This window comes from Parus major, chromosome 19 (assembly GCF_001522545.3).
Source record: "Parus major isolate Abel chromosome 19, Parus_major1.1, whole genome shotgun sequence".
In the NCBI taxonomy this organism is placed as follows: domain Eukaryota; kingdom Metazoa; phylum Chordata; class Aves; order Passeriformes; family Paridae; genus Parus; species Parus major.
In genome coordinates, this window is record NC_031787.1 from 505,084 (window position 1) to 516,931 (window position 11,848).

At 65.2% G+C, this 11,848-nt stretch overlaps 1 protein-coding gene across 1 annotated transcript; it reads left to right on the forward strand.

Annotated features, from left to right (window-relative positions):
- Positions 1 to 1,252: 1,252 nt before the first annotated feature.
- Positions 1,253 to 7,711, forward strand: LIMK1 (LIM domain kinase 1). The gene is made up of 15 exons (XM_015647030.3): positions 1,253 to 1,354; positions 2,972 to 3,110; positions 3,484 to 3,593; positions 3,669 to 3,860; positions 4,283 to 4,388; positions 4,470 to 4,654; positions 4,726 to 4,909; positions 4,988 to 5,074; positions 5,253 to 5,384; positions 5,475 to 5,534; positions 5,633 to 5,698; positions 5,794 to 5,950; positions 6,045 to 6,100; positions 6,477 to 6,634; positions 6,726 to 7,711. Exons 1-15 carry the CDS (start codon positions 1,305 to 1,307, stop codon positions 6,874 to 6,876), a joined length of 1,833 nt encoding a protein of 610 aa, XP_015502516.1. The 5' UTR covers positions 1,253 to 1,304; the 3' UTR covers positions 6,877 to 7,711.
- Positions 7,712 to 11,848: the final 4,137 nt, after the last annotated feature.

The following is an 11,848-nucleotide window of genomic DNA, read 5'->3' on the forward strand; positions in this document are numbered from 1 at the left end:
CCTGCATCCCTGCCTGCACCTCCACATCCCCCCGGCATCCTCACACCTCCCTATCTCCCCCTGCACACCCCTTGTGTCCCTCCTGCACCCCCAGGACCTCTGCAGCCACCCTGCACCCCTCTATGTGTCCCCCATTCATCCCCCGTGTCCCCCAGGGCCCCCCAGCACTCATCCTGCCGTCCCCCCATGTCCCCAGCACCCATCCCACAGCCTGCCATCCTCCCTGGATCCCTTGGGGCACCCATGCCGCCCCTCTCCACCCTCCCTGCCCCTCTGCCCCCATCCTGCACCCACCCTGTGTCCCCCATGGTGCCAGCCCTGGAGCCATGGATGCCACGACCTTGACCTGCTGTGGGATCAATGGCTGGGGGATGGAATTCACCACCCCGGGCAGAGGGATTTCATCCTGGCTGCTGCTGTGGGTGGCCGGGGCTGGCTGGGGTGACAGCCCTGTCCCCTCGTGTTCCCCTGGCTGCAGGGACCGACCTGCCAGTGTGTGCGAGCTGTGGGCAGGGCATCTACGATGGGCAGTACCTGCAGGCACTGAAGGCTGACTGGCACGCCGACTGCTTCAGGTGGGACCTGCCGAGGAACAGCGGGGCACCGGGATGGCCTCGGGGACACCGGGATGGCCTCGGGGACACCGGGATGGCCTCGGGGACACCGGGATGGCCTCGGGGACACCGGGATGGCATCAGGGACATCGGGATGGCATCAGGGACATCGGGATGGCCTCGGGGACACCGGGATGGCATCAGGGACATCGGGATGGCATCAGGGACATCGGGATGGCCTCGGGGACACCGGGATGGCATCAGGGACATCGGGATGGCATCAGGGACATCGGGATGGCCTCGGGGACACCGGGATGGCATCAGGGACATCGGGATGGCCTCGGGGACACCGGGATGGCATCAGGGACATCGGGATGCTCTGCAGGGACAGGGACAGTGCTCCCTCCCACTCTGCCCGTGGCAGGGACACGCATCAGGCCATCACGGTGTCACTCACTGGAGCGTGGCTGTGGCTCCTGGCACCCCTGGGGGTGCCCCAGCTGAGGCCAGGCCTGGCACAGGGCTCTGCTGCCTGTCCCTCGCTGTCCCCTCCTGCTGGGTGACGGGGTGCGTGTGGCTGATGTCACCCGCCCCCCTCCCTCCGTTTCCTCTTTCACTTGAGCCCTCCCGGCAGCTCCAGTCGTTGGAGCCCCAGGCAGGAGGAGAAAGGGCCGGCTCGGGGGGCACAGGGGTGGGGGCTGGGGGTGCCCAGGCTTGTCCCCGGGGTGTGTCCCTGTCTGGTGGAGGAGGATGCTGGCGGCGGTGCTGAGGAAGAGCCGCGTCCTGAGCACCGGAGCCAGGTCAGTGGGAATGGGATTGAGGAAGGGAGCGGGTCAGGGTGGGCTCTGCAGCCCAGGGAGCCCCGGGGGGCTCAGCCTGTGTCCCCCATGCTTGGCTCCCCCTCTTTGGGCCGTCAGACAGAGCGAAGCCGCTGCAGGGCCACAGCTGGATCCGGTCCCCCCATGGGTGAGCGGCTTCCGGCGGCGCTGGGCTCGCAGAAATCCCTCCTGCTCCTGCTCTTCCTCCTCTTCTCCCCCTCCCCTTCCCTTGTCCTCTGTTTCCCCTCCTTTTCTCTCTCCTTCTTCCCTGCTGCTCTTCCTCCCCCTCCTCCTCCTCCTTTCCTCCCCCGCCCCCAGCCCAAGGGAGGTTTTGTGCTTCGCCATGGGGTGGGGGAGTCCTCGCGCGGTGACGTCATGGGGTGGGGAAACTCCGCGCCGTGACGTCACCGCTGGTTGGTATTCCACCTGCATGGCCGGGGGCGGGTGGGGACTGCGACAGTCCCCGGGCACCCCGTGGGGACACCCTGCAGAGTGTCCTGCAGCAACCCCACACCCTACAGCATCCCCGTACTGCAAATCCCCTACAGGAGATCCCCTACAGCTCCCCCCACACCCTACAGCATCCCCGTACTGCAAATCCCCTACAGGAGATCCCCTACAGGAGATCCCCCAGAGCTCCCCTTGCACCCCTTCAACCCCTCCCCAAGAGGATCGCCCGCCTTGCAGCCCCCTGCACCCCTCCCACAGCATCCCCTGCAGTCCCATATAGAAAATCCTCTGTAGCCCCCTTTCTGCACCCCCAGCCATTCCCACACCCCACACAAATCCCTTCTGAGCCCCCCTGCACAGTCTGATGTGCACCCCTGCTGCTGTACCCCAAAAGTGCCAGGCCCCTCTGCACCCCCTGCCACCCTCCAGCAGCCTCCCCCAGCCCCAGTGCCCCTTGTGGATCGTCCCAAGGCTGGCATGTCCCTGACCAGGCTGGCACATCTGTCACCAGGGTGGGACATCTCTGTGTGTTTGTGACCAGGGTGGGACACCCCTCTGTCCGTGATTAGGGTGACATGTTCCTCTTGAACATGAGCAGGCTGTCACATCTGTGAGCAGGGTGACAGACCTGTGACCAGGCTGGCATGTCACCCTAGTCATGGATAGAGGGACATGCCCTTCTGTGTGTCTGTCACCAGGGTGGGATGTCCCTCTATCCATGACCAGGCTGCCACCCACGCTTGTGACCAGCCTGTCTCATCCCTCTGTGAGTCTGTGCCAGGCTGGCACATCTGTTACCGGGGTGGCATGTCTGTCACCAGTCTGCTGCATCGCTCTGTGTGTCATTGTCCAGGCTGCCACATCCATGCAGGGCTGGCACATCCCTCCTCGTGCCTCTCCCTGCCCCACGTCCCCTCCTCTGTCCACCCCAGCGTCCCCAGATGTCCCTGCAGCCCCACCCTGCACTGTCACCCCCAGAATCACCTGCTGTCACCCTGGGACTGGTGACAATTGGTGCAGTGGCCCTGCAGCTGCGGAGGAAGTGGGGGAAGCAGCTTGCCCAGAGAGCTGTGGAGAGGGTGAGCGCTGGCTGTGGCCCGGGGTGACACTGGGGACGAGGTGACAGGGGGCTCCTGCTTGCTGCCACAGGTGCTGTGAGTGCGGGGCCTCCCTGTCCCACCAGTACTACGAGAAGGATGGGCGCCTGTACTGCAAGAAGGATTACTGGGCACGCTTTGGGGAGCTGTGCCATGGCTGCTCCGAGCAGATCACCAAGGGGCTGGTCATGGTGAGCACCACGGGGTCCCCAGGGGTGGGACACGGAGCCTTGTCCCATGGCTGAGCTCCTGGGGAGCAGGGGAGGTGGGGAAGGGGTGCAGACCTCCAGCACCACTGGGTGTGGCAGGGGTGTCCTCTACATTTTAGGGGACCCTGGAGAGCCGTGTTGGGGTTGGGGGATGCAGGACAGAAGCTCAGGGTGGTGGGAGGTGTTTTTACAGCCACCCCCAGTTTGGTGGCACTTCTGTCCCCACCATCCCATGGCTCTACCTGCCCTTCCCACGGCCCCGGTGCACCCGTGGGTGCTCCCAGCCTCTTCCGAGCCCCCGCCCTGCCCTCGGTGCCCGGACAGGGGGTCCTGGGGCTGATGGCATTGCCCACAGGTGGCCGGGGAGCAGAAGTACCACCCCGAGTGCTTCAGCTGCCTCAACTGCCGCGCCTTCATCGGGGACGGGGACACCTACGCGCTGGTGGAGCGCTCCAAGCTCTACTGGTACGTCAGCTCTGGGGGGCTGGGGGGGACACGTCCCCTGGTACCCCCACCCACCTCCTGCTCCGCTCCCCACAGCGGCCACTGCTACTACCAGATGGTGGTGACCCCGGTGATCGAGCAGATCCTGCCCGACTCGCCGGCCTCCCGCATCCCTCACACCGTCACCCTCGTGTCCATCCCCGCCTGCTCCGACGGCAAGCGCGGCTTCTCCGTCTCCATCGACCAGGGCTGCGGCAGCGAGCATCCCCGCACCGTGCGCGTCCGAGAGTGCGTCCCTGGCCCCTCTGCCGCTGTCCCCTCCCCAGGGCTGGGACATCCCGTGCCCCTTCTGCCCCTGGGATCCATCCCACGGACCCTTTAGGGGTGGGAGGAGGAGCGGTGGGGCTGGGTTGTCCCCGTTGTCCCGGGGTGGCCTGTTGGGACCATGGTGGCACTGCAGGGGGTTTGTGGGGGCTGTGCTGGTGTGTCCCATGCTGGCATTGCCTCATTTGCCAGTGGGCTGTGTGTCCCTGTGTGTCCCTGTGTGTCCCTGTGTGTCCCTGTGTGGTTGGGGTGGCTTGTGGAGACTGTGCCATCATGTCCCTGTCCATGACAGAGGGTGACAGTGGGGTCTGACACAGCTGTTGGGAATGTCCCAGCACACCCCCCTGATGGTGACAGTGTCGGGGGTCTGACCCCACTGTCCCCAGGGTGGACCCGGACTGCATCAGCCCTGACATGAAGAACTCCATCCACGTTGGTGACCGCATCCTGGAGATCAACGGGACCCCCATCGGCCACGTCCCCCTGGACGAGGTAGGGTCCCCCCATCCCCCCCCAGCCAGCCCCGCTGCCGCCATGTCCCCAAACCCACCCCACCGTCACTTCCTTCCGCAGATCGACCTGCTGATCCAGGAGACGAGCCGCCTGCTGCAGCTGACCATCGAGCATGACCCCCACGAGCCCCTGGGCCGGGAGCCAGGGCTGGGGGGCAGCCCCCTGCCCGCCCCGTGCAGCCCCCTGCGCTCGCCAGCTCCCGTGCCCTGCGGGGACCCCGCTGCCATGCGCCAGCGGGCTGTCACGTAAGGCCACCCCCTGTCCCTGCTCCCCCTGGGCTCCCCCACACGCTCAGCTGTGCCCCTCCGTCCCGCAGGAGGAGCTGCAGCACGGACAAGTCCCCGGGCTCGGGCTCCGTGGGCTCCCCCGCGTCCCAGCGCAAGGACATCGGGCGCTCCGAGTCCCTGCGCGTCGTGTCCCGCGCCCACCGCATCTTCCGCCCCTCCGACCTCATCCACGGGGAGGTGCTGGGCAAGGGCTGCTTCGGCCAGGCCATCAAGGTGGGACAGGGACACGAGCGTGGGGGTCTCGGCTCCCAGGATGGAGGGGGGTGGCTGAGTCCCTGCGCTCCCGGCCAGGTGACGCATCGGGAGACGGGCGAGGTGATGGTGATGAAGGAGCTGATCCGCTTCGACGAGGAGACTCAGAGGACCTTCCTCAAAGAGGTGAGGTCCCCATCCTTAATCCCCCAGGCTGGGGGGACACAGGGATGGGTCTGTCTCATCCTGGCCCCACCTGGGCACAACCCCTTGATATGGGTGACCGAGCCCCATGGGTGCAGCTCTGTCCAGGGGGTGTGGGAGCCTTGGGGTGTCACGGACGGGGCTGGGGGGTCTCCTGCAGGTGAAGGTGATGCGCTGCCTGGAGCACCCCAATGTGCTCAAGTTCATCGGGGTGCTCTACAAGGAGAAGAGGCTCAACTTCATCACAGAGTACATCAAAGGGGGCACCTTGAGGAGCCTCATCAAGAGCATGGTGAGCACTGGCGGGGGGCAGCTTGGTCCCTCACCACCAGACCCCTCTTCCTTTTCCATTCCCTGGCAAATTCCCCCTCCTGTCCCCCAGGACAGCCACTACCCCTGGAGCCAGCGGGTCAGCTTCGCCAAGGACATCGCTGCTGGCATGGTGGGTGCCACCATGGCGTGGGTGGATGGGACAGGTACTGGTGGGTGGGGGGACCAGGGCGTGGGGGTGCTCCAGCTCTCAGCCCACCCTTCCCACAGGCCTACCTCCACTCCATGAACATCATCCACCGTGACCTCAACTCTCACAACTGCCTCGTGCGGGAGGTGAGTCCCACCTTGGTGCTGGCCTCCCCTGGCCTGCCTGGGGCTCTCAGTCCCCTGGTGCTCCCTCGGGCCTCACCCCTTCCTGTGCCCCCCAGAACAAGAGTGTGGTGGTGGCTGACTTTGGGCTGGCTCGGCTGATGGTGGATGAGAAGAACCCGCCCGAACATCTCAAGAACCTGAAGAAACCGGACCGCAAGAAACGCTACACGGTGGTGGGGAACCCCTACTGGATGGCCCCCGAGATGATCAATGGTGAGGGGAATGTGGGCAGCCAGGGCTCTGTCCCCAGGCAGGGGACGCTTGGTGGGGCAGGGACAGGACGTGTGACATGGCCCTGTGTCTGCAGGGAGGAGCTACGATGAGAAGGTGGACATCTTCTCCTTCGGCATCGTCCTGTGCGAGGCAAGTGCCCCTGGGGCTGGGGTCTGCCATGGGGGCCGGGGTCCTCATGGTGTTTGGGGTCAGTCCCCCAAGGCTGGGGTGTCCCTCTTGGGGTTGGGTTGTTTACTGTCCACCTTAGGATTGGAGCCTGTTCCCTTGGGCTTGGAGTCCTCGTTGTGTTTGGGTTCCCCTCCAGGTTAAAGTTCTCACCCTTGGAGTTGGGGCCTCTCCCCTTTGGTTAAGGGTCTCCCCACTGGAGTCTCTCCCTTGGGGTTGGGATTTCTTGATTGTGTTTGAGCTCCCTCCTGGGGCTTGGACATCTCCTCCTTGGGGCTTTGGGGTCCCGGTTCAGGGCCGAGGTCTCCCCTTGGTGCCGAGCCCGCCCTGCTGCCCGCAGATCATTGGCCGGGTGAGCGCTGACCCCGATTACCTGCCCCGCACCACCGACTTCGGCCTCAACGTCCGGGGCTTCCTGGAGCGCTACTGCCCCCCCGCCTGCCCCCCCAGCTTCTTCCCCATCGCCGTCTGCTGCTGCGACCTGGACGCCGAGAAGCGGTGGGTGATGGAGCCCGCCGGGGTCCCTGGGGCAGGGGACGGGGCGGGGACAGAGCCAGCAGAGCTGCCACGTGTCCCCCTCGTCACTCAGGCCGTCCTTCGCCAAGCTGGAGCAGTGGCTGGAGACGCTGCGCATGCATCTGGAGATCCACCTGCCGCTGAGCTCGCAGCTGGAGCAGCTGGACCGAGCCTTCGGGGAGGCGCACCGGCGGGAGGGGGGCCCGCCCGCGCCCCCGCGGTAGAGCCCCCGCCCGCGGCCCCCGGCACTCACGGGAGAAGGAGCTGTGCCCGCCGCCAGCCAGCCCGGGGCTGGACCCCCGGGCCCCCACCCTGCTGCCCACCCCGGGGAGCCGGCTCTCCCCGGGGCCGCATGGCCCTGGGCACCCCCACGCTGTAGCTCTGAGCGCCGGGACCGGCCCGGGCACCGCGGGGAGCGTCCCCGTGGCCGCAGCCCGAAGGCTCAGCTCCCCTTTGCACAGCGGGGCTGCCCGGACAGAGCCGCGGTGCCTTGGCTTTCGGGGAACTTGCACTGCGCACGGGAGGGACCCCGCGGCCCCCACGGCACCCTCGTAGCGACACCCCCGCCCTCGGCCGGCCCCTGAGGCTGCTCCTGCCCGCACCCCCGGCCGAGCGGGGGGTCCTGGGGGACGCCCCCGAGGTGCGGGGACGGGCACGGGGTCCCTGCTGCCCCCACGCCTCTGCTGCCCGTGCCGAGCCCCGACTATGCAGCCCTGGGATGGCTCCAGAGGGACGTGGGGCTGTGGCTCATCCCGGTCCCCCTGCCCCGGGGGGCCCAGGGGGTGGCGCCACGCGGTGCTTTTCATGCTCTTTATTCAGGTTCATTTTTCTGTAAGATATTTAAAGAGAAGAGTTTGTATTATTTTTTCATACAACGTAGCGTTTGCCATTTGTCACTGCCTCGGTTCTGCTTTCCCAAAGGGATCAAACTGTGAAGTCTCTCCGTGCACTTTTGCCCGGGAAGTCCAAGGCAACGTCCTCTGCGGAGGCGGGAAGGGAGCTCAAACTGTGATGTACCCCGAGCCGTGAGTCAATAAATCCTTCCCCGCTCGCTGCCCAGCCTGTTGGCAATCGCTCGCCTCCCCCGGGGGGGCTGGGAGCTCCTGGGGAAACTGAGGCAGGAGGGGACGGTCTCTCTGGCCAGGGTGAGGCTGTAGCACTGGCTGTGGTGGCACCCACCAGGTCGCTCACCCCCGTGGGGACAGTGCTGTTGTCACCCTTTGTGCTGTCCCCACCCCACCGTGGGTACCCGCAGCGCTGGGACTGGAGCCATCCCTGCCTGTGTCACCAGGGTCCCCAAGCCCTGTGTCCCCCTGCTGGCCGTGCCCGCTGGCACAGCAGGGTGGTGAGAGGCAGGTGACAGGAGCGGTGCCCTGGAGCTGCTTTGCCTTCGGTGTAAAACCAGCCCCGGGGAACAGTGCTCGTGCTGGGGTAGCCAAGGTGGGGACGGGTCAGGACAGCCAGGCTCCACTGGGATGTGCGGAGATGGAAAAGGATTCCTGGGATCCCCCCAAGGCACCGAGCTCCATGGGGATGTGTGGAGCTGGACAGAGGTCACTGGGGTGTCCAGCTCCATGGGGACCTGGGCTCTGGTCCCCATCCCTGGCCACAGCAAGACTCGTACCACATCAGGATTTTCCAATGCAGGCAATGGAATCTGGGATCCATTTGGGATCTTCTGGAACCCTTTCCACCTCAGCCCATCCCTCTTTTGAGCCAGAGGCTGGACTGGAAAAATCCTGGTGGTGCTCCCTCCTGCATCTGGCACGTGGCTCTGCAGAGTGTCTGCGGTGGTTGACCCTGTCCCCAGAGCCATTTGTGTCCCCTGGGTACAGGATCCCTCCCTCTGGCTCAGGAACAGGGGCTCTGTGTGGTCCTGGAGCAGCCTGAGCCCTCCCTCCATGATTTGGTGTCACAGCTCCCCTCTGCAGCTGGGCTGGGATAGGAGCCACCTCCTTGGGTCACACATGTCACCTGGTGTCTCCATGGGGAACCTCCAGAAGCCCAAAACCCTGGTGGAACTCTGAGGCCAATGCTGGGGGGTCAGTACCTGTCTGCCTCAAGTTCCCCCATAGCTGGAATGGGCTGTGGGATATGAGGATGTGAAGAAGGGCTGGCACTGCAGCTCCTGTCCCCACTCTGGTGTCCTCTGTCACCTGACAAGGCAAGAAAATCCCATGGGACACAGTTCCCACCTCATTTGCCAGCAATTTTTGTAAGGTCTACATAAATGTGGCATTTATAAACACAGCCCTGGGAATGTGGGTCTGCCTTGCTGCCCCTCTCTGCCAGCTGGGGGCACAGATGGTGGGTTTGGGGCTACTGGCTGCCCTGTGAAACGAGCACAGGGAGCAGCCCAGGCACGAGCAGCCCTTCTGGGCTCAGACCAAGGGAAAGAGGCCAAAGGCAGGAGTTACACCCCAGGTTTTCAGGGTCCACCCTGAGCACAGACCCCCTAACCCACTCATCCCCATGCTGGAGCAGACCTTGGGGAGCATCATAGGGTGCCTGACGTGGCTTATCCTTTCCACAGTGTGAAAAATGAGTTTATTCCCAGCTTGGAGCGTGGCTGCTTTGGAGAGTGGAGAGCAGAACTTGTGTCTGGTGGCTTTGGGGATGGACCCTTGGGGCTTTGTCCCCTGGGATGTGTCACTGGGAGCAGCAGCGAGGTGCACTGCTCCACACACAAGGTGATCCTCGGCCCAGCCACAGCGCCGGGAGGGTCCCAGAACGGGACCTTTTGCAAGAGAAAGAGCTAAAAATAAAGGTTCTCACGGTGGATGCGGGGAAGCATCCAAACATGTGACCTCTGGACCTGCCAGCAGTCGAGGACAGGACTGACCCCCAGCTCCATCCCATGCCTGGCTGACACCCGGTGGTCTCTGTGACCCCAAATCTTCATCCCTGCCCCTCCTCCGAGCCCTGCAGGGCAGCCTGAGCCCCGGGGCTGTCCCGATGCCGGGTGTGGGCAGGGGGAGCGGGCAGGCAGAGAAGAGTTTAAGCTCCCCACGCCCACCGGATGCAGCATCCTGGGCTGGGCTCTTTCCATCTTGTTTTGGTTTGGAGGAATAAAAGCTTTGGCAGCAGCAAAGCCGCTTCCCAAAATAACTCAGCCTCCCATGGTAATTATAGAGCTCTGGGCCCCGGTAGTGAGCGGAGACTTCCCAGCCGGGCCGGGACCTGGGATCTGCTGCTGCCGGCCCGAGGAGCCCCGCTGTGCCTCGGGGACCTTGGGGACCTCTCCAGCCGTGCCACCCTCCCTGGGCATCACCATCGCTCCCCGTGCGTCATCTCCCAGACAGAACGTGCGGCCCCCGTGTCCTCTCCCGCTCCGCAGCTGATCCCTTCAGCTTTTAATGCTCTCTAAAGCCCAGGTTGCAGCTCCCCGGCCTCGATGGGCACTGGGCTACCGGAGCGAGGCCGTGGCAAGCGGGTGGCTGCTGCGGGCTGTGCAGGCTGAGAACAGGCAGCTGACGGAGGCAGTGCCGGGCTGGGAGCGCCCGGCAGTGCCCGCCCGCCCCCGCCGGGCTCAGTGCGCTCCTTGAAGGGCAGGGAGAGCCCGGGCTGAGCTCCTGGAGCCCCCGAGCCCCTAATCCCCGGTAATCCTGGAGGAAAGCGCTGCCTGTGGGGATTAGGGATGTAAACAGCCACCCTCACCTGCCTGCCCCCACCTGCCCTCTGCCCGGACCCTCCAGCCAGCCAAGATGAGGTGCTGGGAGAGCAGGATCTCTGCCTGGACCCCGGACACGGTCGAGCTGGCCGCCGGTGCTCTCTGAGGCTGTGCTGAGCATGTTGTGGTTATTTATTGGAATAAAGAGAATGTGGAGCCATCTGGACACAGCCTGGATCTATAACGTCGGAGGGAAAGAGATTCCAGGCAGTGACAGGGCTGGGGACAAGGCTGAGACGCTTCTTGTGGAGCCACACAACTTCAGGCAGAGCCTGACTGGGGTTGGATCCGTCTTTTCCTCCCGGGGAATTACCACTGGGGTTTTTCATGGGCAGGGAAACTGAGGCAAGGGAGGAGAAGCCCATGAAAGGGAACGCATGTGACCTCTCCGTGGCTTGGAGAGAGTCTGAGGTGGGACAAGGACAGTCCTGAGGAGCAGCTGGGCCGGGAGACTGAAGTTTGGAGAGGGCTGAGCTCTGCCAGCTGCTCGCCACGGGGAGCGGCCACCGCGGCCAAGGCTTCCCCTGCCCCTTTCACGGCCGGAACACGAGCGCGGTGCCAGCATCCTCCCTGCCCCGGGGACACGGGGACACAGCCGCGTGCCACTGCCACTCACGTGGGCTCGGGGGCATCCCGGGAAGGCGCTGCCATCCCTGGGGTGGGATGGGTGGGTGGGGACAGGGGCACAGCCAGCCGCGTGTCCGGGTTCCTTTGCCAGCCCTCCAGCCAGGGGCAGCATGGCCCAGCAGCAGCCCTGGAAACCTTCGGGAGGGGGGGACAGGCTGGGGTTTGGTGACCCAGTGCCAGTCCCTGGTGCCCAGCAGGTGATGAGGGATGTGTGGTGCTGGGGTGTTTTCCCAGGACCTAAACACCCCCTGAGTGGTGCCCAGTGCTCCCAAGAGCCAGTGGCTGCTGTGGAGCCCAGTGCCTCCTGTGCAATACCTGGGACCTGCAGGGCAATGCCCGGTGCTGGTGGCACTGCCAGGAGGTCACTCACCATCACGGGGGCCATTCCCTCTCACCTGCACCAGTGACAGGCTCTGGGGTCTTACAGCCACTGCCTCCCCGTGCCCAGCGCCCAGTACTGGTGCCCTGCACCCCGTGCACCCTGTCCCTGCTGCAGCATCTTGTTCCTGGTGCTGGTGCCCCAGCACTGATGCTGGAGCCTGTGCCTGGTGCTCCTGCCCTGTGCCACCACCACTGTGCGGTTCCTGGTGCCCGCTGAGAGCGGCCAGAGCCGGTGCCCGGTGCCCGGTGCCGGAGCGAGTGCCTGGGGCCGGTGCCAAGTATTGATGCCAGAGCGGAACGCCAAAGGATGCTGGTGCCCAGTGCCCGGTGCTGGTACCCAGTGCGTGGTGTGCGGTATCTGGTCCTGCTGCCCGCTGCTGGTGCCAGTGCCCGGTGTACAATTCTCGGCCCCGGTGCCGTTGCCGGTGCCCGTGCCCGGTGCGCGGTGCCGGCCGCTGATGCCGGTGCCGGGCACTGATGTTGATGCCGATGCCGGTGCCGGTGCCGGGCACTGATGT

What these genes read in the sequence shown, in the direction of transcription:
- LIMK1 (XM_015647030.3), top strand. Translation starts at nt 1,305, where the DNA reads ATGCTGGCGGCGGTGCTGAGGAAGAGCCGCGTCCTGAGCACCGGAGCC. An exon ending in ATGCGCCAGCGGGCTGTCAC is followed by an intron (nt 4,655 to 4,725) that starts GTAAGGCCACCC and finishes TCCGTCCCGCAG; the next exon opens with GAGGAGCTGCAGCACGGACA. An exon ending in GCTTCGGCCAGGCCATCAAG is followed by an intron (nt 4,910 to 4,987) that starts GTGGGACAGGGA and finishes GCTCCCGGCCAG; the next exon opens with GTGACGCATCGGGAGACGGG.